The sequence below is a fragment of the Hyla sarda genome, chromosome 3 (assembly GCF_029499605.1).
Source record: "Hyla sarda isolate aHylSar1 chromosome 3, aHylSar1.hap1, whole genome shotgun sequence".
Taxonomy (NCBI): Eukaryota; Metazoa; Chordata; class Amphibia; order Anura; family Hylidae; genus Hyla; species Hyla sarda.
In genome coordinates this window covers 417,523,071-417,549,829 of record NC_079191.1, presented here as the reverse complement: position 1 = coordinate 417,549,829, position 26,759 = coordinate 417,523,071, and the positions used below count along the sequence as shown (strand labels likewise).

Sequence of the window (26,759 nt, the reverse complement as noted above, 5' to 3'; positions counted from 1 at the left end):
AGTCCACAAGTATACTAACTTTATACATTACATACTGAAATAAACATACGCTATCCTAATATTCACGACTCTGAGCCCCAATTTCTGTATTAGATTTGTAAATGACTTCTATTAAAAAATCTTTACCCTTCCAGTATTTTTTAGCAGCTGTATGCTACAGAGGAAATTCTTTTCTTCGTGAAAATTCTTTTTTGTCTTGTCCTCACGGCTCCCCACTGACACCTGATGCCCGTATCAGGAACTGTCCAAAGCAGGAGAAAATCCCCATTGTAAACCTATGCTACTCTAGACAGTTCCTGACACGGACAGAGGTGTCAGCAGAGAGCACTATGGACAAGACAAAAAAGAAATTCAAAAAGAAAAGAATTTCCTCTGTAGCATACAGCCGCTAAAAAGTACTGGAAGGGTAAAGATTTTTTAATAGAAGTAATTTACAAATCTGTTTAACTTTCTGGCACCAGTTGATTTAAAAAAAATGTTTTCCACTGGAGTATCCCTTTAACTGTATGAATTTTGGCCACGTTGCATATAGAGGATTTAATTTTTAATCTAAAATGTACAAATATAAAGGCCATGGTTTAATATATATTCTAATGTGCCCTTCAATATGAATGCAGATTATTTCCTTCTGGGTTCAGTGGAAATATCCACTAGAATATTGTGTTAAGGAAAAACTTTAACATTTTAGCCGATGTAACTCTTACTGCACGACTGAAGTTAAAGGGCTAGCTTCTGTCTCAATAAAGAAGTTCCGAGGTGCTCAGGTTTTCTAGCCTGGTTCCTTGGTTCCTCCACCATTCCAGGTTGGGTATAGTAAGCGGTCCTTAGAACCATACTACTTTACCCAGAGGCACCGTGCATCGTGTCCTGGATACGTTCTGCACTTCTATATATATGTAATAGTTTATTATTAACTTGAACATATTCAAAATGGTCTCATTGACAGTTCTAGGGGGTTATCTATAACCCGTACTCAGTGCGGATGTAAACACAGACAAGTACTGAAAGGATACAAGGATTGGTGGTAGTCATGGGGTGTAAGGTGTTAATGATACCTCAGGTAGTAATTAGGTAACACAAAGTGTGCTTCAATAATTCAGCCATATGGTGACAATATATATGGGGAGATTTATCAAAACCTGTGCTGAGGTAAAGTTGCTGAGTTGCCCATAGCGACCAATCAGATCGCTTCTTTCATTTTGTAGAGGCCTTGTTAAAAATGAAAGAAGCTATCTGATTGGTTGCTATGGGCAACTCAGCAACTTTCCCCCATAATGTGTAAACAATACAGCCATTTAGTGATGTATAATAGCTTATATAGTTCCTAAATGAAATAGCCATATAGGGGGAGATTTATCAAAACCTGTCCAGAGGACAAGTTACCGAGTTGCCCATAGCAACCAATCAGATCCCTTCTTTCATTTCTAACAAGGCCTCTGAAAAATGAAAGAAGTGATCTGATTGGTTGCTATGGGCAACTTTTCCTCTGCACAGGTTTTTATAAATCTCCCCCATAGTGCTTAAACAATGGCCCTCATTTACTTAGAAAATCGGGTTGTAAGTCTATGTTGCTTTCTTACCCGACTGCTTTTTTCCCCTGGTATTTATTATTATGTCGCATCCTGTTTGTCGCACGTGGGTTTTGTTGGTTTTGGTTTCCAACTCCTCTGAGTTGTCGGGAAAAAATCCACAACAATTCAACAAATTCGGGTTGGAAACCTTTATAAATACGTGGGAAAGCTCAGAAATGTCGGGTTACGCCCCTTTTTCGGGTTTAGGAGAATCCACATCGGGTCCGTCGGGAAAAAATGTTGCATCGCGTCGCAGACTGGCGCACGATGTCTGCGACATGTCGCAGACAAAGATGCGCCAAAAAAAACCGACAAAAGAAGTCGGGTTTAGAATAGTAAATGAGGGCCAATGTTGTCATATGCCGCCTAAAAACTCCAAATAGTGCTCGAATAATACTAGTGCTCAAGTAATGCTGCTATACAGTGCCCATATTATACCAACACATTGCGTTGTACACAGTGCAGAATATCAGAGACTGTCAGGTATTTAAATGGCCGTGCTGCGATCTCACTGGATGTGTTGTAAAATGGAATCTATCATCTGACAGACGGAGAAATAATGACTTTATTGGCCTTCCTTCAAAGATGGCAACAAGTGTCATTGTTGGCCGAGTGTCAACTATAAACTATTCTTTGGTTATTGTAGAACAACAGAAATTCCCATCCACTCTGGTCAGTCTCATGAATTTTATTCCTGTATTAACCCCTCAGTGACATGACTTGACTAATAATTCAATTCCACCAAGAGGCCACTTGCTGCCTTCCACCATGCGAGGGTCGTCCCTCAAAGGTTATGCTCATACGGCGGAATTTCTGTGCAGAATTCCGCAGAAGAATTCTACTGTACAATTCAGAAAGCAAAACTTCCGCGACAGGCATTCCGTTACGGAAATTCTGCTTTCTGCATTATGCAAAAATATAAGACCAGTATTATACTTTTCAGAATTCTGTGGCGGGATTCCATTGAAATTAATGGGGCTTGAACTTTGGCGAAATTCTGCCAAAATTCAGCAGAATTCTGTTCAGAAATCTTTGTTGAACTGAATTTTTTACAGAATTGTGTAAAATTCTGTTCTATGAACATAACAATTTGCTTTCAGATGTTACGGTCAACCTGAAATACTCTATTCACATCCTAAACCAATGTTTCCCAAACAGGGTGCCTCCAGCTATTGCAAAACTACAACTCCCAGCATACCCGGACAGCTGAAGGCAGCAGCTGGAGGCACCCAGTTTGATTGTCCGGGCATGCTGGGAGTTGTAGTTTTGCAACAACATGCTCAACAAGTCCTTCTAGTTTTGTAGGCCAATGAGGCATCGGAACTCCTACCATTAGCAAACAAAAACATTGAAGGTTCACAATAAAGTCATTATACCAAAGTAGAAAAACATGGCTGCTTACTTTCAACACACAGCGCCACACTTGTCCGCAGGTCCGCCACACTAACCCCATTCACTTCGTTGAAACTGAGTTGCAATTTCAGATGCAACCCGTGTGTTTCGATAGAAAGCCACCATGTTTTCCTAATCTTGAAAGTTCTTCAAGCTTTTCCACTTTTTCTATGACACATCAGATAGCAGAGACATTTAGGCAATTGCCCCTTTTGCCTGCCCTTTAATCCCGCCATGGCCGGAGCAGCACTCTATTACTAAAACAATAGTACAAGGACAACTATCAAACTACTCCCCCTGCAGTATGAGAGCAGTACTGTCTAAGGCAGTGGTCTCCAACCTGCGGACCTCCAAATCAATCAAAGCTGACCGCCGCGTCTGAAGCGAAAGTGACACTAACCCGGCTGCTCAGTCGGGCTATTCGGGACTGCCGCGGTGAAATCGCGGCGTCCTGAACCGCTTACAGGACACCGGGAGGGAACGGCGATGACGGCGATGGAGAGCGTGGATCCCGGGGAAGAAGACATCCGGAGCATCGGGGACACCACGGGGACACGGCGACAGCGATGGAGCGACATCCAGGGCAGCGGTGACGGGACCGGAGCGGCGGGAACATGTGAGTATTACCTCCTACCAGTGGTCTTCAACCTGCGGACCTCCAGATGTTGCAAAACTACAACTCCCAGCATGCCCGGACAGCCAACGGCTGTCCGGGCATGCTGGGAGTTGTAGTTTTGCAACATCTGGAGGTCCGCAGGTTGGAGACCACTGGTCTAAGGCAATGTGCTCATGCGGTCTCACCCCTGGTGATCAAAATCCTCTTCTACATTTGAGCAGTGTTATATTTCTCTTTTTTTATTTATTTTTTTAAACTAAAATGTAATACCAGTTTATTGTATTAGGGAAATGAAGGTACAGCTCCTTGCGGATAAAATGGCATCATTGTTCCTTCCCATGAACTTTTCAATTTGCAATAAAAATAAAAAAATCTAATGAAATAATTTTTTTTTTTTTAAAAAGCCTAAAGTTGCTGGAATTCTCACACCCCTCTACATTGGTGTCTCCATAATGGCTTTTGGAGATGTCAGGTCTGGTTAAGAGTGACAGGAGCACAGAAAAGATCTGCTATACAGATGTCAACCTCATCTTCTAAAGAATAAGAGGCGTCAGTCACTACGGGAGTCTCGCAGTGGGATTTCGTGGGAAAGATTTTAGGTGCTTCATCATTCTTAAAGTTTTCTCAAAGTCAAGAGCCAAGTGTCGGAGGTAAATCTTCATTAAATTTGAGCTTGTGTACATGACTGTATTAGGGATCCATGTTCCATGGATCTATGATGAGGTGCCTGCTATGGGTCCACACCATACCTCTCAGGTTCTACTTGTTGGTTCCACATGAATCCATGAGATAAAAGTGCTAGGACAGGTAACATCACATGATATATTGCAGAAGTGTGGTAACCACGAGTGAAACCCGCGACCGCCACTACGCAGGGGTTAGCTACTTGTTTCTTGGGGGGGGGGGGGGTTATGAACCCAGGGTCGGATGGTATTAACCCTTTAATATCACGTGACGTCACTGTAGTCTTGGTATCTCCCGGGGTACTACAGGTCCGGGGAACTCCGTCTCCCCACAGGCTAGCAAGGAAAGAATTGACTCTACACTAGGTTGCAGTTTAACGGAGGCTTTACTAACTTGAAGATAGGTGGTACAATCTCCACAGCGCTCAACCAAAGTCTCCCAAAGGGTTAACAGACAGTCTCTAGAGGACCACACAGCTTGCAGTGCTTGGACTTGATATTGCATATATGCTTGGCTCTTACGGCCGGACTAGGAGTTTTAGGTCTGCGCTATATTAGGCTTGAGATTAAAGTCACTTACTGAAGTGTCGGTAGATTTGTGGCTTCTCGCCGGAAGATAATGAATTGTCCTTTAGGAATTCTCTGATCAAGGCTGAAGTAAAGGCTTGCTATTAGTTGGGGTTACTTCATGCTTTTCTTATCTCTCTCATCTTTGCGCTCACTCCTCTGCGGATTCTCTCTGCTATTCCGGAGCTTCACCTCCTCTGAACTTGCTCGGACCTCCACTCTGTACTCTGAACTCCACATCACTCTTCTCAACTCCCCTCCTCCTCTACTCTCCTACTCCCCTTCACACAGGAAATGCCACCCATTATAAGGGAAGGCTAAACTAAAGCCCATTGGCCAGGCAGCTGTGGATCATAGAGTTGTCTGTATCCCCTTTAGGATTTACAATAAAGTTACATACAAGTAATAACATAATATAACACCGTACACAAAAGTTTAGTCTAGCCCTCAGTCCTCCACTCTCACATACCCCGACTAAGCATGAGGTTGCTAGGTAACATACTTAAAGCTACAGACACCTAATAACGGATTGCTAAGTTATAACAGTGCAAATACACATTAGAAATGGTTGAGTCCCTGCAGGGGAGCCCCCAGGACACTGGAGGTCTCAATCTGACAGGGCCTAAAATACCTTGACACAATGTACCTGTACTGGGACACCACAGAAGTGTTGCCACCTAAAGCATTGCTTCTAGTCTAATGCAGTTCAGGGGGTCAATGGAACCAGTGGTACAAGACAAGAAAAATTCATGGCTATCCCATGGAAGATCCCACGCAATCTGCCGCCTGAGGCAATATACTCATCTTTCCTCATGGCAGGTATCACACATGTTTGACAATGTCCTAATTTATGCAATTGTAGAACAGAGAATGTATAAACAGTTATATACCATAGAGGCAGCCTATGAAACTGCAGTCGGGGCCCTGGAGAGAAGTGGCCCTTTCTACTTTGGTCTTATTTTAATGAGTTGTGAGAACAGGAATATGATCTCTATAGAGGCTGCAATGGTAACAAATAAAAAGTTGGAACATACCACTTCTCAGGGCCTGGGCAGTCTGCTGCCTGAGACAAGATACTCATCTCACCTCAGAGCAGGTATGACACATGTCTGACACTGCCTTTATTAATGCAATGCTGGACCAGGGGATGTATAAACAATTATATACTATGGAGGCAGCCTATGCAATTGCAGTTGGGGCTCTGGAGAGAACTGTCCCATTCAAGTTTGGTCTTATTTTAATGGGTTATGAGAACAGGGATAAGTTCTCCATGGGGCTGCAATGTTAGCAAAGGGGAAGTTGAAAAAACTGGATAGAGTACCAGGATCTCTTTCCACAGGCTGTTCAGCCATGCTGGGAGTTGTAGTTTTGTAACAGCTGGAGGCACACCGGTTGATTAGGTGTATGCTATGGGTCGAGATCATAATTCTTAGAGTCTACTAGCTGGTTCTACATGAATCCCTGGGATAAAAGTGCTAGGACACATACCATCACATAATGTATTACAGATATATTGCTGCCTAAATAGAATATGGTCTAATGCAGATCAAGGGGTCAGTAGATCGAATGGTGCAAGACACCTAGCACCACTGTGCAATCTGCTGCCTGAGGCAAGATACTAATCTCTCCTCATGGCAGATATGGCACATGTTTGACAATGTCCTAAATTATGCAATGCTGTATCAGAGAAGTATAAACAAGTATATACCTGTAACAATCGCACCTGGCCAGGCTGTGTATCAGTGGCATTGCTATGGTTGGTGTCACCCCATACTCCTAACCATAATACTACCACACACTGTACCCTCGGAATATAATACTACCACACATTGTACCCTCTGAATATAATACCACCACACACTGTACCCTCTAAACATAATACTGGCACACGCTGCACCTTCTGAATATAATACTACCACACACTGTACCCTGTCCTGCACCCTCATCATATTAATGCCCCCTGGCCTGTGCCCTGACATAATAATAATGCCCCCTGTCCTTTGCCCACACAAAATAATTATGCACCGTCCAGTTCCCCCCACATAATAATTCCCTCTGTCCTGTGCCCCGACATATAATACTAATGCCCTCGTCCTCTCCCGCACGCAATCCTGTGCCCCTCACATATAATTCCCCCTGTCATGTGCCACATATACTGTCCCCTGTCCTATCTCCCTCACATATAATGCCCCCTGTGATGTTCCCCTCACTTATAATGCCCCCTGTCATGTGCCCCTCTCATATAATGCCCGTCATGTTCACCTTCACTTATAATGCCCCCTGTCATGTGCCCCTCTCATATAATGCCCGTCATGTTCCCCTTCACTTATAATGCCCCCTGTCCTGTGCCCCTCATGTATAATGCCCCCTGCTCTGTGCCACTGACATAAAATGCCCCCTGTTCTGTCACCCTTCCTTTAAAGGCCCCATGTCCTGTGCCCCTCAGATGTGGCTCAGATGTGTCCCTGCGGCTCACACGCTGCAAGCCAGAAGTTTCTGCAGCGTTTGAGAGTGAATGGTGGAGCTCTTGCTCCACCATTTTAGTGTACTGCCTCTGTGTTCCCAGAGGCAGTACACTTGCTTGCGTTGCTTTGTGACACCATCGTGGGATTACTTGCCGCATGGGGGGTGTCACTCATTGCGGTCCCACCCCCATAGCAATGCTACTGCTGTGCATGTTGTTCTCTGGTCAGGTAACAGTTACAGGCACGGGCCAATCAGCAGCTGAGGAGGGGTATTTGAATCCTCCTCAGCCTTCTAGCTTGGCTCTGGACTTCAGTTCAGTTCAGCTCTGATTCAGGTCTGTTTTAATGTCACTTCTGTTTGTGTCTATTCATACTTGAAACTTTGTGTAGTCATGGCTTTGTAGTTTTGACTCATTTGTTTAGCTTGTAACCTAGTTCTGTGTGTCTAGTGATATCTGTCTGTACTGGTTGGTTAAGTCCTGTCTAGTTTATGTCTGTTATGTGAACTGTGAATCCTGATCCTCTATGGTTAGGTCCGGTTTCATAGCTTACTGCTTTGCCCCTAGCCTGGAGTCTGGTTTTGTTCCTGTATTTAGTCTGTGTAATGTGAGCCTGTATCTTGACCGTATTCAGACCTGTTTGTCATTGCGTTTTTATCTATGGTCAGACTCTGATCCATAGCACTGCTTTGCCCCTAGCCTGGCATCTGGTTTTGTTCCTGTATTTAGTCTGTGTAACAAGAACCTGTATCTTGACCCGCATTTAGACCTATTTGTCTTTGCGCTTATGCTTGGTGTGTTTCTATGGTTAGTTGTGTAATCCAGTACCTTTTAATCCTGATCTATATAGTGTTCTGACTTCAGTTAACTGAAATAGATGCCTGTTGTACCCAGTGAAGATCTGCCCCCTTGCTGATTAGTTCTATCAGAAGCGGTGCACAGTGCCAGAAAGACCACTCAGACACCTGTTAGCTGAGGTAATACTTACTTTTATTACTGAGGAAGAGACTACAGGTTTTTTTTCTATACGGTTAGACAATGCTGTGTGCAGGAGGTTACGTGAATTGGGTGTGAAAAACAGCTAATTGGTTAAAACTCCTTCTACGTATTTCTTATCTCTACCACATTCCAATCCAGGACGCCATCTTCAATGCTCGATGGAGGAAGGAAAAGGAGCATACAGGTGGGGGAGAGCAGTTCAGTGCAGCAAGGATTTCTGTATGCAGTTTAATTAAAAAATATACATTTTAATTTATATATATATATATATATATATATATATATATATATATATATATATATAGTTAGTACATATCAATCTACAGTTTATTTTAGTACACATGGGTCCACTACATAACCTGTTCATAACTTTCATTCCTGGTTAGTCTTGGTGCCATATTTCCTGTTATCCTTTTTCATTTATATTCTTATACCTGTTGTTTATTGCTTCGGTACTGAAGCAGTTAGTCAGTAAGCTTCTGCCGCAAAATTTCCGCAAATGTGTTGCTACGTTACATTTCTGCCATTATGTAGTCTCCTGGTTCCCTCTCTGTTATCCTGTTGACCCCTCATATATTGACCTGTTTCCCTGTCCTGTGTACAGTGCTTGTTTATTGTTTTGGCTCATGTCATCCCTGCACTTCAGTTCAGCGGAGTGACTGGCACCTAGTTGTGGAATAGTCCCCTACGGCACATTACGCAAGAAGGTAGGGAAAGGGGTTCTGACTAAGCTTAGAGCGCACTTTTCCCTGCTCTACGTGACAATACTGTAGAGACAGCCTTGGCAACTGCAGTCAGGACCCTGGAAAGTAGGGGCCTATTCTAGTTTGGTCTTATTTTTATAGGTTGTGAAGACAGGAATACATCTACATAGGCGCTGCAATGCTAGCAAACAAGGAGTTAAAAACTATCCCTGAGTCATGGATGGAGTACCAGGATCTCTTGCCTTGAATGATTAGGAGTTGGTTTCAAGCAGCTCCTTAACCCCTTAAGGACTCAGGGTTTTTCCGTTTTTGCACTTTCGTTTTTTCCTCCTTACCTTTTAAAAATCATAACCCTTTCAATTTTCCACCTAAAAATCCATATTATGGCTTATTTTTTGCGTCGCCAATTCTACTTTGCAGTGACATTAGTCATTTTACCCAAAAATGCACGGCGAAACGGAAAAAAAAATCATTGTGCGACAAAATCGAAAAAAAAACGCCATTTTGTAACTTTTGGGGGCTTTCGTTTCTACGCAGTGCATATTTCGGTAAAAATTACACCTTATCTTTATTCTGTAGGTCCATACGGTTAAAATGATACCCTACTTATATAGGTTTGATTTTGTCGCACTTCTGGAAAAAATCATAACTACATGCAGGAAAATTTATATGTTTAAAAATGTCATCTTCCGACCCCTATAACTTTTTAATTTTTCCACGTATGGGGTGGTATGAGGACACATTTTTTGCGCCGTGATCTGAAGTTTTTATCGGTATGATTTTTGTTTTGATCGGACTTTTTGATCACTTTTTATTCATTTTTTAATGATATAAAAAGTGACCAAAATACGCTTTTTTGGACTTTGGAATTTTTTTGCGCGTACGCCATTGACCGTACGGCTTAATTAATGATATATTTTTATAGTTCGGACATTTACGCACGCGGCGATACCACATATGTTTATTTTTTATTTTTTTTACACTGTTTTATTTTTTTTCTGGGAAAAGGGGGGTGATTCAAACTTTTATTAGGGAAGGGGTTAAATGACCTTTATTAACACTTTTTTTTTACATTTTTTTTGCAGTGTTATAGGTCCCATAGGGACCTATAACACTGCACACACTGATCTCTAATGCTGATCACTGGCGTGTATTAACACGCCTGTGATCAGCATTATCGGCGCTTGACTGCTCCTGCCTGGATCTCAGGCACGGAGCAGTCATTCGTCGATCGGACACCGGGGAGGCAGGTAAGAGCCCTCCCGGTGTCCGATCAGCTGTTCGGGACGCCGCGATTTCACCGCGGCGGTCCCGAACAGCCCGACTGAGCAGCCGGGTCACTTTCACTTTCACTTTCACTTTAGAAGCGGCGGTCAGCTTTGACCGCCGCTTCTAAAGGGTTAATACCGCACATCGCCGCGATCGGCGATGTGTGGTATTAGCCGCGGGTCCCGGCCGTTGATTAGCGCCGGGACCGACGCGATATGATGCGGGATCGCGGCGCGATCCCGCTTCATATCGCGGGAGCCGGCGCAGGACGTAAATATACGTCCTGCGTCGTTAAGGGGTTAAAGGGGTACTCCCGTGGAAAACCTTTTTTTTTTACATCAATTGGTGCCAGAAAGTTAAACAGATTTGTAAATTACTTCTATTAAAAAATCTTAATCCTTCCAGTACTTTTTAGGGTCTGTATACTACAGAGGAAATGCTTTACTTTTTAGATTTCTCTGATGTCACGACCACAGTGCTCTCTGCTGACTTCTGCTGTCCATAGTAGGAGAAAATCCCCAAAACAAACATATGCTGCTCTGGACAGTTCCTAACATGGACAGCAGAGGTCAGCAGAGAGCACTGTGGTCATGACTTCAGAGAAATCTAAAAAGTAAAGCATTTCCTCTGTAGTATATAGCCACTAAAAAGTACTGCAAGGATTAAGATTTTTTTAATAGAAGTAATTTACAAATCTGTTTAACTTTCTGGCACCAGTTGATTTAAAAAAAAGTTTTCCACGGGAGTATCCCTTTAAATCAGCCTAATGTTTATTGCTGCTATGTATAGAGCAGTGTTTCCCAACCAGGGTTCCTTCAGCTGTTCCAAAACCACAACTGCCATGCTGGGAGTTGTCGTTTTGGAACAGCTGGCGGCACCCTAGTAGGGAAACACTGTCCAAGAGAGATATACAGATGTAGCCAATGCCAACTGTATTCACTGTATGCTACTCTTTTCACTTGAGCTTCATACAGGAACAGGGACTCCTGTCTACTGCTGGGCTCCCTGCTCCTGTAGGTACTGTACAGGGATGCACACACTCATCCCCCACTGTACTGTTACCAGCATTCTGCCCAACCAATACACTGAGCACCGATGCAGACAGTACTGTGTATGCATCGCCGCTCATGTAGACTTGTCTAAATTGCATCCTCTCACCACCGGTTTAGCACACCGGCGCCCCACAGCACCTTAGTATTATGCTGCCACAACGGCAGCTACATCTGTAACTAAGAAATCCCAGATGGTGCTCTTTAAATACACGCTGGCTCGATACGGGAGTCCTCTGATATTTAACCGAGCGGTGATATCATCTTCATCTGAGCAGCATCATCTCCTGTTACTCGGTTGTTTCTCTTGGTTCCCGAGCTGTATTGCTCATGTCATGTCATCTCCGATGGCAGATAAAACTCCCCCCCGATCTGATGTCTAATCTTCCCATGGAAACGCATCAACATTCCAGTTTATGGAGTAAATTAAAAGTATCTGCAAAAGGGAGTTGACTGGAGGAGGTTAAATCCGATCTCCACCTGTCACCCTTAGTATCCATCATCGGGCGCTCCGACTCTTAATTCACAACACATTAAACAATTGCGCTGATGTTTTCGAGCCTCGGATAAATTTTATTTGGCAGATTATTTTTTTTTTTCTAACTGGAATCCTGAAGCGTATTTGGATTTCTAAAAATAATGTAACATCTGCCTAGAAATTAATGCGTTGCAGGTGAGTGGCCGATGAGGACGTCGCTGACTGAATCGATGGCTTATTAGGGATAATATAGACATCCTGGAATCAATGAGAAGAGACGGAACATTCTAGGAAAGGTGCGGCAGGGTTTACTCCGGTCACTACGTGGTGGCCACAGCTGCAACGAATCCCATGGGATACGCCAGTATTCACACTACCGTCAAAGGCTCCGTTTGTAGTTTCATCACATAATGACAGAAAGAAAAAGAGGTACAAGCTGTGCTACTTTTCCCATCAAGAAAATGGACACCACAATGGTGGTCGACGGACCCCGTTATACGTCCATTGGGTCCATCGATCACAGTTCATCGGGCACATCGGGCTGATGTTGGTTTTCCATGATGGCTGTTTGAACAGAGCCTTAGACATCATGCACACAGTAGGGCTCCAAAGATCACTGTGGGTGATGTATTACAGCCAAAGGTGGCCCCATAGAAAATATCAAAATGGGCCTTCTATTATGGCGTCAGATCTTACCCCCCCCAGGACACAACTGTGCAGTGTTTAAAGGGGTACTCCACCCCTAGGCATCTTATTCCCTATCCCCTGTACCCGGTGCCCGTTTAGAGCATTGGGTGCAGCGCCGGAGGCTCGTGGCGTCAGGGCCATGCCCCTTCAATGGAAGTCTATGGGAGGGGGTGTGACAGCATTGAGGGGGCGTGGCTGTGACTATACGATGTCACGAGCCTCCACTATGCATTGCCACTCATCCAGCAAAGGAGTGGTAAACTGACGGGCAGCGGCGGGGACATGTAAGTATCATTGAGCGGGGCACATGAAGCACATAAAACGGCTACCCGGCAGCAGCTGAAGCAGTCAGCGCTGCCGGATAGCCGTTTTTGCGATGGCCCCGACACACAGAAGCATCTTATATTGATGCTGCCTTCAACATACGATGGCCTCTTAGAGGCCATCATATGTTGAAACGATCGTATGTCGGGGCCATCGTATGTCAGGGGATCACTGTAAATCAGTGCTCCATACTGTATTTATTTATTATATAGCTTTGCTAGCACTGGATGTCCTTTATTGTGCTTTATTAACTGTGTAGTTATTACTACACAGGGAGTTAAAGGGGTTCTCCGGTGCTTAAACATCTTATCCCCTATCCAAAGGATAGGGGATAAGATGCCTGATCGCGGGAGTCCCGCCGCTGGGGACCCCCGGGATCATGCACGGGGCACCCCGTTTATAATCAGTCCCCGGAGCGTGTTCGCTCCGGGACTGATTACCGGCGACTACAGGGCGGGCGGCGTGTGACGTCACGCCTGCGCCGGCATGGGACGTCACGCTCCGCCCCTCAATGCAAGCCTACGGGAGGGGGCGTGATAGCTATCACGCCCCCTCCCGTAGGCTTGCATTGCGGGGCGGAGCGTGACGTCACACGCCGCCCGCCCTGTAGTCACCGTAATCAGACCCGGAGCGAACACGCTCCGGGGACTGATTACAAACGGGGTGCCGCGTGCATGATCCCGGGGGTCCCCAGCGGCGGGACTCCCGCGATCAGGCATCTAATCCCCTATCCCTTGGATACGGGATAAGATGTGTAAGCACCGGAGAACCCCTTTAAGGGGCTAATGCAGTAATATAGTGTTTCCCAACCAGGGTGCCTCCAGCTGTTGCGAAACTACAACTTCCAGCATGTCCGGACAGCCGAAGGCTGTCCGGGCATGCAGGAAGTTGTAGTTTCGCAACAGCTGGGGGCACCTTGAATGGGAAACACCGTATTACTGTGTTACGTTGAGACTTGTGGTGCATCTCTGCTGTATTGTGTATTTATTTATTACTAGTTTTTGCTGATGCTTTTATTACTTCAGTGCTTTGTTGTTTATAACTAGGTTCTGCTGGGGCTTGTAGTACATCAGTGCTCCATTCCGTATTTATTTATTATTTGACATTGCTGGCACTTGTTATCCTTTAATGTTCAACTGTGTAGTTATTTCTAGGTTAGGCTGGGACTTGTAGTGCATCTGTGCTGCACTGTGTATTTATTTATTACTTGTTGTTGCTGACACTTTTAGTACTATAGTGCTTTACTGTTTATTACTAGGTAATGTTCGGACTCATATTGGGGAAGTTTATCAAAACCTGTCCAGTGGAAAAGTTGCTGAGTTGCCCATAGCAACCAATCAGATCACTACTTTCATTTTTAACAAGGCCTCTGCAAAATGAAAGAAGCCATCTGATTGGTTGCTATGGGCAACTGGGTAACTTTTCCTTTGCACAGGTTTTGATAAATCTCCCCCATTGTACCTCAGTTTGTAATCATTATTTTCTATTGGACAAACAATGGTGAAGGATGTCCCCAGCTGCACCCGCTCCATCCACTCAAATCACAGGCGGTATTTTTATCCCATATAATACATTTGATACGGTTTTAAGTAGAAGATAAAGCCAATTTAAAAGTTGTTTTCTATATTGTTCTCACTCCAGATTTTTTCCTCCCTGAGATCCTACTTCAAAGCCCTTCTTATATTTCCAAGACAATTACTTTTTTAACCCCTTAAGGACGCAGGATGTAAATGTACGTCCTGGTGCGGTGGTACTTAACACACCAGGACGTACATTTACGTCATGCGCATAACCGCGGGCATCGGAGCGATGCCCGTGTCATGCGCAGCTGATCCCGGCTGCTGATCGCACCCAGGGACCCGCCGGCAAAGGCCGACGCCCGCGATCTCGCGGGCATCCGCCATTAACCCCTCAGGTGCCGGGATCAATACAGATTTCAATGAATGATCGGATCGCCCGCAGCGCTGCTGCGGGGATCCGATCATTCAGAACGCCGCACGGAGGTCCCCTCACCTTCCTCCTTTCTGCTCCCGGCGTCTCCTGCTCTGGTCTGAGATCGAGCAGACCAGAGCAGAAGATGACCGATAACACTGATCTGTTCTATGTCCTATACATAGAACAAATCAGTATTAGCAATCATGGTATTGCTATGAATAGTCCCCTATGGGGACTATTCAAGTGTAAAAAAAAATGTAAAAAAAAAGTGAAAAATCCCCTCCCCCAATAAAAAAGTAAAACGTCCGTTTTTTCTATTTACCAAAAAGCGTAAAAAAATAAATTTAATAGACATGTTTGGTATCGCCGCGTGCGTAAATGTTCGAACTATTAAAATAAAATGTTAATGATCCCGTACGGTGAACGGCGTGAACGTAAAAAAAAAAAAAATTCAAAAATTGCTACTTTTTTTTATACATTTTATTTAAAAAAAATTATAAAAAATGTATTAAAAGTTTTTTTTATATGCAAATGTGGTATCAAAAAAAAGTACAGATCATGGCGCAAAAAATGAGCCCTCATACCGCCGCTTATACGGAAAAATAAAAAAGTTATAGGTCATCAAAATAAAGGGATTATAAAAGTACTGTCACGATGCCGGCTGGCAGGTAGTGGATCCTCTGTGCCAGAGAGGGATGGCGAGGACCGCGCTAGTGGACCGGTTCTAAGCCACTACAGGTTTTCACCAGAGCCCGCCGCAAAGCGGGATGGTCTTGCTGCGGCGGTAGTGACCAGGTCGTATCCACTAGCAACGGCTCACCTCTCTGACTGCTGAAGATAGGCGAGGTACAAGGGAGTAGGCAGAAGCAAGGTCGGACGTAGCAGAAGGTCGGGGGCAGGCGGCAAGGATCGTAGTCAGGGGCAACGGCAGGAGGTCAGGAACACGGGCTAGGAACAAACAAGGGAACGCTTTCACTAGGCACAAGTGCAACAAGATCCGGCCAGGGAGTGCAGGGGAAGTGAGGTGATATAGGGAAGTGCACAGGTGGAAACTAATTAAGCTAATTGGAAGATTGGGCCAGGCACCATCATAGGTGCACTGGCCCTTTAAATCGCAGAGACCCGGCGCGCGCGCGCCCTAGGGAGCGGGGCCGCGCGCGCCGGGACAGGACCGACGGAGAGCGAGTCAGGTACGGGGACCGGGGTGCGCATCGCGAGCGGGCGCCACCCGCATCGCGAATCGCATCCCGGCTGGAGGCGGGACCGCAGCGCACCCGGTCAGTGGATCTGACCGAGGCGCTGCAGCAACGAGGATGAGGCGAGCGCTCCGGGGAGGAACGGGGACCCGGAGCGCTCGGCGTAACAAGTACTAATTAGGTTAAAAAGTTTGTGATTTTTTTAAGCGCAACAATAATAGAAAAGTATGTAATAATGGGTATCATTTTAATCATATTGACCCTCAGAATAAAGAACACACGTCATTTTTACCATAAATTGTACGGCGTGAAAACGAAACCTTCCAAAATTAGCAAAATTGCGTTTTTCTTTTTAATTTCCCCACAAAAATAGTGTTTTTGGTTGCGCCATACATTTTATGATATAATGAGTGATGTCATTACAAAGGACAACTGGTCGCACAAAAAACAAGCCCTCATACTAGTTTGTGGATGAAAATATAAAAGAGTTATGATTTTTAGAAGGTGAGGAGGAAAAAACAAAAACTTAAAAATTTAATTGTCTGAGTCCTTAAGGCCAAAATGGGCTGAGTCCTTAAGGGGTTAAATAAACATCAAAGCCAACACATACAATATGTGGGATCATTACAGGGAAAATATAGGGAACAAACTACATAAAATTACTGTAACTGTGTATCTGTTTATATACAAGAATAGAACTACTATAATACTGCCCCCTATGTACCAAAATATAACTACTATAATACTGCTCCTATGTACAAGAATATAACTACTATAATACTGCTCCTATGTACAAGAATATAACTACTATAATACTGCCTCCTATATACAAGAATATAACTACTATAATACTGCCTCCTATATACAAGAATATAACTACTATAATACTGCTCCTATATACAAGAATATAACTACTATAATACTGCTCCTATATACAAGAATATAACTACTATAATACTGCTCATATATACAAGAATATAACTACTATAATACTGCTCCTATATACAAGAATATAACTACTATAATACTGCTCATATATACAAGAATATAACTACTATAATACTGCTCATATATACAAGAATATAACTACTATAATACTGCTCATATATACAAGAATATAACTACTATAATACTGCTCCTATATACAAGAATATAACTACTATAATACTGCTCCTATATACAAGAATATAACTACTATAATACTGCTCCTATATACAAGAATATAACTACTATAATACTGCTCCTATATACAAGAATATAACTACTATAATACTGCTCCTATATACAAGAATATATCTACTATAATACTGCTCCTATATACAAGAATATAACTACTATAATACTGCTCCTATGAAAAAGAATATAAATACTATAATACTGATATTTATTAACTAGTATAGACCCTTTTTAATTCTGGCTCCTATGCACAGGAATATAGCCCTGAATGTAAAAATTTACAACTTTTTTTTTATATATATTTAAAAATAGATTACATCTAAAACAAATGACATCACTTTTCTACAGTCACTTTACCAGACAGAACTAGTCACATGACTCTAAGACACAACCAATTACTCCTCCTTCCACCTTCACCGTTTGCAGTGAAAAAATAAAAGTGTGGAAACTTTTTGACCATCCCTCGTATAAATTGCTGCCGTCTATACTGGAGCACACTATTGCGTATTGCTTTGTGCATGATAAATGACTCTTTGTTCTCCTGCCCCCGCAGCAGGGTCACAGCTCTAATTTAAGTGATGTATATAGAGCATATACAATAAATGTGCGTCTTCTCTGCTCGGGAGCCATCCATATATCGATCCGATAGAGAAGAGCAGCTCTGAAGAGCCATCTGTAATTCTGTTCTTTGGCAGCTAAAGTTTCTTAAAGGGGTACTCCACTGCCCCAGTGTTTGGAACATTTTGTTCCGAGCGCTAGGTGCGGGCAGCGGCAGTGGCGTCTCCAGCATTCATATTTAGGGGGGCACATGGGGGGCCAGTGACAAAAGTGGGGGGGCAATTTTAAAACATGTGTGTGTGTCTGTGTATGTGTGTATATATATATATATATATATATATATATATATATATATATATATATATATATATATATATATATATATATATATATATATATATACAGAACAAATAGAAACGGCACAACCAAAGTCCAAAAGGAAATAAGAGGTAGGGGTGCCCGCATACTTGGAACCTGGGTCCACTGGTTCCTCAATCAGTACACAGAACAATGTGATGCAGCACGCCACAAGGTTGCAGAAAATGGTGGTTTATTCCATCATGTGCATAGACAATGTTTCGCCAGCCTCACACTGGCTTTTTCAAGCTTGAAAAAGCCAGTGTGAGGCTGGCGAAACGTTGTCTATGCACATGATGGAATAAACCACCATTTTCTGCAACCTTGTGTCGTGCTGCATCACATTGTTCTGTGTATATATATATATATATATATATATATATATATATATATATATCTATATATTATAAATAAATACATATATATATATATATATATATATATATATATATATATATATATATATATATATATATATACACACACACACACACTGTGCAGAACATGTTTAATTTAAAAAAAAATGACAAAATTTTATTAAAAATCTTCATACATTCTTGTTGCACATTGATTATTTTTTTCCGTTACACCGTAGATTTTTGGGTAAAATATCTGATGTCATTACAAAGTAGAATTGGTGGCCCAAAAAATAAGCCATCATGTGGATTTTTAGGTGCAAAATTGAAAGGGTTATGATTTTTAAAAGGTGAGGAAAAAACAAAAGTGCAAAAACGGAAAAACGCTATGTCCTTAAGGCGTTAAAACTAATAAATCTAGCTAATGATTTATACAACACCGTGGGAGCAGGCATTGTGCGTACACATACGCCTTGTGTCCTTAGGTCTCATTTACACGGACGGATCCTCAGCATATTTTATGCTGCGGATCCCCCGACAATGGACCCTACAGTGCTGCCTCCATCTGTGCCTGATCATAACAGCAATCCTCCGCTACGAGCAGACACGCTTTGATGTGTATACTCGCACACATCGCGGCTGCTCTCGGCCTAGCTCAGAGATCAGGAGGAGCGGCCATGATGTGTGCTAGTATACACATCAAAGCGTGTCTGCTCGTAGTGGCGGATTGCCGTAATGAGCAGGCACAGATAGAGGCAGCACTGTAGGGTCCATTGTCGGGGGATCCGCAGCGTAAAATACACTGTGGATCCACCCCTGAATGAGCCCGTAGGGTTCGTTCACACGTACAGGATCTGCTGTATATTTTCTGCAGCTGATTTTGCTACCTATTGAAGCTAATGGGTTGCAAAATCAGCTGCACAAAATATGCAGCAAAAATATGCAGCTGATCCTGTACATGTGAATGTACCCTTAAGGGGTTAATGATAAACTAGCAGTGTGCTCACATGTTGTCCTCCCAGAGGGGTCACTTTCCCTCCTCCAGTGTCCACAGGTCTCCAACAGGTCACATTACCAGAACAATTTATGGAAAAATCGCGGCAAAAATTGCGTGGCTTTACCACGATTTACGAAAAATCTATTTTGCCACAATTTTGCCAAAAAATTGTTATGATAATGTGACCTGTGGACACTGAAGGAGGGAAAGTGACCCCACTGGACTGCTACTATACACATGACCCAGCCCCAGGATATACTGCTGATCAGGGGGGAGAGAGGGAGGACACAGGACATCACTCACCTCACATGACGCTGCTCTGTGTTCCGGAGGCCTGTCAGCTCTCGGTCTCGTCCCCTCCTGTGCTGGGGGCGGAGCCATCATCAGGTACCTTCATCCCTGCTCTGCCTGTCTCTGCTAATGATACGCAGACCAGGAGCAGCGCAGGGATATCCTCAGCAGCTGCAGCGGGCTCTTTACCCAGCCGGTCAGTCCGCCCCTGGCCCCATACTAGTATCGGGACAGCCCTATTTTAAAGTGGGGGGGCAGGGCCTGATCTAGGGGGGGCCATGGCCCCCTCTGGCCCCCCCCCTAGTGACGCCACTGGGCAGCGGGGATATGATATTATGGCCACGCCCCTCGTAATGCTACGCCCGCTCAATGCAATTCTATGGGAGGAGGCGTGGCGGACTTGCATTGAGGAGGCAGACTTGCATAGACTTGCATTGAGGGGGTGTGACATGACATCACAAGGGGCGTGGCCATGACATCACGACCCCTCTGCCCGCACCTAGCGTTCAGAAGAAAATGTTCTGAACGCTGGGGCAGTGGAATACCCCTTTAACTAGTTTTAAGAACACAGAGAGCAGTTTTTATGAAGAAAGCATTACCTTCTCGTACACAAACCTAGTGTATAAATCAGACCCATATTGATGGGCATCATTATTAGGACACATCGCAGGGTGACAGAGGGAACGGTGCAGTAATTGGACAACCTGCTGCCGCAGACAATGAGCAGAGTCAGCGGAACATCAGTCACCGTCTCCTGAGCCGACTCCGCACAGCCGGTGATTTACCTGGTAATAATCATCTTGCCTGGAATTGTATAAACATAAGCATGGTATATCGGAGGTGCGCCCGGGCACTGTGCCACATTACTCACAGCTGCCAATTTATCACAGTCTAGTCTGGTCACACATCAGAATCCATTAGGCTCAGTTCACATATCGTTTTTTACACTTCATTCGCTGTATTTGCCGAGCACATATGCCAAATATAGCCATAGGCCCCTTCATCTGACAGAAGCTTAAGCAGTGTCCTTTAGGGCAGTATGTCTGCAATTTATTTTTACTTTATAGAAAAGCGCAGTTTCTTCTTTGAGCTTAAAGGGAATTTATCACCTATTTAGTTTTACTAATTTTGTATTATTATTTTACTGTTTAGTTTTTCACCTATTCTTTTCTTCTTATCGGTTTTTATTTTCTGATTTTACCAGTTTTTTAAAGGGAAAAAAAATATGTTTTTAATTCAACTGATGCCAGAAAGTTAAACAGATTTGTAAATTACTTCTATTTATAAATCTTAATCCTTCCAGTACTTATCAGCTGCTGTATGCGCCAGAGGAAGTTGTGTAGTTCTTCCCAGTCTGACCACAGTGCTCTTGTCACGATGCCGGCTGGCAGGAGGTGGATCCTCTGTGCCAGAGAGGGATTGGCGTGGACCGTGCTAGTGGACCGGTTCTAAGTCACTACAGGTTTTCACCAGAGCCCGCCGCAAAGCGGGATGGTCTTGCTGCGGCGGTAGTGACCAGGTCGTATCCACTAGCAACGGCTCAACCTCTCTGGCTGCTGAAGATAGGCGCGGTACAAGGGAGTAGACAGAAGCAAGGTCGGACGTAGCAGAAGGTCGGGGCAGGCAGCAAGGTTCGTAGTCAGGGTGGATAGCAGAAGTTCTGGTACACAGGCTTTGGACACACAAAACGCTTTCACTGGCACAAGGCAACAAGATCCGGCCAGGGAGTGCATGGGAGGAGGTCAGATATAGTCAGGGACCAGGTGGAAGCCAATAAGCTAATTGGGCCAGGCACCAATCATTGGTGCACTGGCCCTTTGAGTCTCAGGGAGCTGGCGCGCGCGCGCCCTAGAGAGCGGAGCCGCGCGCGCCAGCACATGACAGCAGGGGACGGGAACGGGTAAGTGACCTGGGATGCGATTCGCAAGCGGGCGCGTCCCGCTGTGCGAATCGCATCCCCGACGGCCATGACAGTGCAGCGCTCCCGGTCAGCGGGACCGACCGGGGCGCTGCGGAGAGAGAGACGCCGTACGCGCTCCGGGGAGGAGCGGGGACCCGGAGCGCTAGGCGTAACAGCTCTCGGCTGATGCCGTCCGTTTCAGGAACTGTCCAGAGCAGGAGAGGCTTGCTCATGCTCCAGACAGTTTCTGACATGAACAGAGGTGGCAGCAGAGAGCACTGTGGTCAAACTGGAAAGGACTACACAACTATCTCTGGAGCATACAGCAGCTGATAAGTACTGTAAGGATTAAGATTTTTAAATATAAGTAGTTTACAAATCTGTGTAACTTTCTGGCCCCAGTTGATTTGAAAAAGATTTTTCATCTGGAGCACCACTTCAAATTCTATTTTCTACGTGATTGTCGGGGCTGCCATCTTGCCTGAGCTGCTTTTAACAGCAGAGGGAGCACAGATGTCAAAACAGGAAAAAAACACTTATGGTAGAGGTGGGAACTAAAGTCCTCTGCCAATCACAGAATATGCAGTACAAATGAAGGTTGTTACGGTTCTTTGGCACACCCTTTATGATGTCCAGCCAGTTGGTGTTTGGAGGGCCAGTAATGGTATAGAGCAGAAAGTAATCCAGACACTTGGATAAAGTGAAGAAAGCACACCTTTAGCTTTATGAAATTAGGTTCTTCAACGAATGGAGCCTCAGTCTCTTATATAGTTCAATACCATGATTTGGCTGGACGTATCCCACAAACTGAAGTGTGACAGTGTATCTGTCTTTTCCACAAACTCTGTTGTAGCCCATCCTCTGTTACTAGTCCTTTGTCTCTTTTTTTCTGTAGTAAATGTTAGCTGGTTGGCTCCCAGCTTTTCAGGGGGTCTCTTTTCACACTGCAATTTCCAACTGTGGGGTGCAGGTCTCTGAAGTTCTGTAGCTTGGCAGCCACTTGGTTTTTGGACTGACCTGAAGCCTAGTGATGTCCTAGGGTAACGATACGGGGCTCTTGTACACCTTCTTCGGATAGGCTGTGTGCCTTTCTCCTTCATTTCTCTTAAATCTTTCTCTCTTTTTTCTCAGGAGGGACCAGGATAAGAAAAAAAAAAAAAATATATATATTTTTTTTTTTTTTTTTTTTTTGCAGGAGCTTGGATAACCACAAGCAGTCCTGGATATCCAACTCTGCATACCCTCTTTCATGGCTACACTTTACTCACCACATCCTCTCACATGAAGAGACCAAATTCAACCTCGCTGAGTGCTGAACTCAGTAATGTTTTTAGGCACCATAGAGGATGAATAGAGTGGTGATGGAGCATGTGCACTGCCACTCTATTCACTAAAGAGGGGCATCTGACCTTAGTTCTTGTGATTGAAGAGGGTTCCAGCTGTCAGATCCCCTCTGATCAGTAAGTTAGGCTCCTGGGGATAGGAGATAACATTTCATCTTGGGACAACCCCTTTAAGATGGTCGATGTACTATGTATTAATCTCTTTACAGCTGGCAAGTCATCTATTGTATCCATCATCCAATAACAGAACCAGTTTACACCAGGTAGCACCTTCATTGTGATGGCACTGTCCATATTGGTAACTGAATAACAGGCTTACCGTTGAAATAAAGCATTAAAAAAGGACAGGCTGCAGTTCATAGGATTATAAAAGAGCTATAAATATTCTTTAAAAGAAAGAATTGCTCCTTATATTGTAACTTACTATTACAACATGATAATTTGCTAGTTCTTGACATTAAAGATTGTTATAATGGTTGGGGTTGGATGGATGGATGTTTATTATTTAGCCTAGTCTATAGGCCAACCCCATCCATCATGAATCATAGTGTTATAATGAAAGGCTTATATAATATCATCTCTGACCACAAGAAGTCATAGCAGAAACATAGCCCTTGTACACGTTTTCCCCAGCCTGAGTACAGGTCTCTCTGTAATAACAGATTTGTGGTCTTTCTGTGGGTCCGACCATTCTAAGATCAATGTTAATTCATTCCAATGCCACTCACTACATATTCAAGCTTTGCTCAGATTTGTACAATAATACACCGCCTGACAGTGTTCTGGGAGTTTTCATTCATCATATTTTCTCCTTGGTTCATTTTCTTTATTTGAGTTGTTAAAGGAACCTTCCAGACAAAACTGGCTGTAGTAGTATTCCTATAGCAAGAGCACAGGGGGTGGAGCATGACACTAAGAGCATGGACCATGCTCCACCCCCCAGACCCAGCACTAGGCTTAACACAGTTTACTACTTTCAATTTTTCTTAGGATGGGTGGAGGTCCCATTGGTTGGAGTCCAACCGAGTTACACCCTATCCTGTCTATTGGGGATAGCATTTTGACAATAAGAATACATCTTCAATATAGTTGTACAATGTATTTGGACAAGTGATGAAGGGCAAATGTTATTATCCTTAGGGCAGATGTTATTAACCCTCAGTATTTGTGACACCAAGGTGTGGTTATGCTCTACACCACTCGAGGTATGGCCGCTGGTTCCTGGGCCAGGCACTGGGCAAATAATTACTCCGATGCAAGGTTACGGAACAACGACAGCTTTACTGAGGCAGACAGATGTTATAGTCTTTACAGCTCTGTTAGGCCTGAGGAGATTACCAGTGACTTTAGGAGACTTGCAGGCTTGCTGGGACTTGTAGTGAACTTGGGCTAAATTATGCAATCCCACGCTGACTTGACAGACTTGACTATGCAGACTAGACTTCTCCCCTGTATTTAGGCTTACCAGGCTTTGACTTTCATTTGAAGGGGGTTCACTGATGATGGAAGCATAGCTGCGTGGTTAGGCCTTGGTCTCCCTCAGGACACCAGACACTCTCAGGTCTTGACTTGACTGTACCTCAGCAAAGTCTAGACTGCACTAACTAGCTCCTCCTCAATATATATAAGGAAGCAATTTGGAGGATTCCCATAGGTCATCAACAAGTCACCTGGTCACTGGCACCTTCCCTGGTTACACAGACTTAGCAACAACACTTTTTTTCTGTCCCTGCCTATTGCAAATCTATCCCTAACCCCCTCCCTGCTTTTAATTTTGATTTTTACTATATTAAAAATAACTTTTTTTCTGCCTGGTAGTGTGCTCACTACTAAGCAGACTTCCCCAGCAGGCACCACGTCACTGATGCCTGCTGGGGGGGGGGACTTCCGCCCTTAGTTTATCTACACAGGGTGCCTCCAGCTGTTTCACCACTACAACTCCCAGCTTGCCCTGACATCTATTGGCTGTCAGGGCATGCTGGGAGTTGTAGTAGTGAAACAGCTGGAGGTACCCTGTGTAGATAAACTATAAGTTAGTGCCATGCGGCGCTACGGCTCTAGCCCGTTCCCTCCGTCAAACCCCCTCCCCGCCATACCCCGTTCCCTCCATCACAAACATCCCCCACCCGCCCCCCCCCCCGCCCGCATACCCTGTTCCCGCCATCACAAACCCCCCCCGCCCGCATACCCGTTCCCTCCATTATACTTACCGGCAGCGGGCGTGCAGGGACAGCGGCGGCGACGAGGCGGCGGCAATGTGCGGGAGGAGTGGCCTCCCAGCCAGAGTCTGATTGACAGGCAGTGAGCGAGAGCAGCCTAAATGAAGGAGGACTGATTGCCAGGCCAAAATCAGTCCTTTTTCAGGCGTGACGTCACGCCAGGCTGCAGCCGGCCACTAGGAGGCCGGTTTTCAAATGTACATTACACCCTTATAATAAATAAAAAAATAATAATGAAACTATATTAGAGACATACATATGTACTACAACATATAAAAAAAAAAGTTGGTGACAGTGCCCATTTAAAGGCATATTGTAATGAATATAATACATTAACTTTTTATACAATAAAAGGGATGATGAGAGTTATGAGGTGTATGGGGGCCAGGGGACTGGGACTGAGTCCACCTGATATGACCAATAGTGTACAGGAGGGCCACTTCTGTACTGGGCCACCACAAAGGCTTCTCAGAGATGCCAAAGCATTGACATACAAGGGGCTGTGCAACCCCAAGAACAATGTCCAGACAGGGCATGCTGTAGAAGGGGTTAGCCATCTTGCGCGCAATCTGAACTCCTTGAGGACCAGCAGCTTAATGCCTAGAGTTCAGCATCCTTATTATTAGAAAATTGTTTGCAATGTTGTATATTGTACTGCTGAAGGTGATTGTAACCAGTTAGCTTGCTTTGCCTTTCAGTGAGAAGAACTGAAACTGTTAAATGTAACAGGAACGATAAATTATAACCAGGTCTGACCAGGGCCGTTTGAAGGAATTTGGGGGCCCCAAGCAAAATAGACATGGAGGCCCCCCCCCCTTAATGTTCACGCACGTCACGCTCTAGAGCCGGCGTCAGGAAGTAGTAACTCCGGCCCTTGAATGCTGGGAGCGCGACGTGAGCGAACGTCCATACGAGGCCCCCACATTAGGTGCAGCACAGTTCCCCCACATTAGGTGTGGCACAGTTCCCCCCCATGTTAGGTGCGGCACAGTTCCCCCCACATTAGGTGCAGCAGAGTTCCCCCACATTAGGTGCAGCAGAGTTCTCCCAACATTAGGCTAGCAGTGTTCCCCCACATTAGGTGCAGTATAGTTCCCCCACATTAGGTGCAGTATAGTTCCCCCACATTAGGTGCAGTATAGTTCCCCCACATTAGGTGCAGTATAGTTCCCCCACATGAGGTGCAGTATAGTTTCCCACATTAGGTGCAGTATAGTTCCCCACATTAGGTGCAGTATAGTTCCCCCACATTAGGGGCAATATAGTTCCCCCACATTAGGTGCAGTATAGTTCCCCACATTACGTGCAGTATAGTTCCCCCCACGTGAGGTGCAGTATAGTTCCCCACATTAGGTGCAGTATAGTTCCCCCACATTAGGTGCAGTATAGTTCCCCCACATTAGGCAGTATAGTTCCCCACATTAGGTGCAGTATAGTTCACCAAATTAGGTGCAGTATAGTTCACCAAATTAGGTGCAGTATAGTTCACCAAATTAGGTGCAGTATAGTTCCCCCACATTAGGTGCAGTATAGTTCCCCCACATTAGGCTGTAGTTCCCCCACATTAGGTGCAGTATATTTCTCCACATTAGGTGCAGTATAGTTCCCCCACATTAGGTGCAGTATAG

The 26,759-nt window shown here is 44.4% G+C and overlaps 1 protein-coding gene across 6 annotated transcripts in view; it reads left to right on the top strand.

The window, feature by feature from the left end:
- Nucleotides 1-26,759, top strand: part of LOC130363031 (spermatogenesis-associated protein 7 homolog) — a 228,185-nt gene that overhangs the window by 151,213 nt on the left and 50,213 nt on the right. Inside the window, exon 1 of one of the 6 annotated variants that reach the window (XM_056568331.1) lies at nucleotides 5,564-5,648. The exons of 3 other annotated variants lie outside the window; for them this stretch is intronic. In XM_056568331.1, the coding sequence (XP_056424306.1) occupies nucleotides 5,579-5,648 (70 nt within the window). In that variant the 5' untranslated portion in view covers nucleotides 5,564-5,578. Of the gene's footprint in view, nucleotides 1-5,563; nucleotides 5,649-12,178; nucleotides 12,222-14,223; nucleotides 14,354-26,759 lie in introns of those variants that run through there. 2 more of the 6 variants (XM_056568333.1, XM_056568332.1) reach the window with 2 other exon arrangements.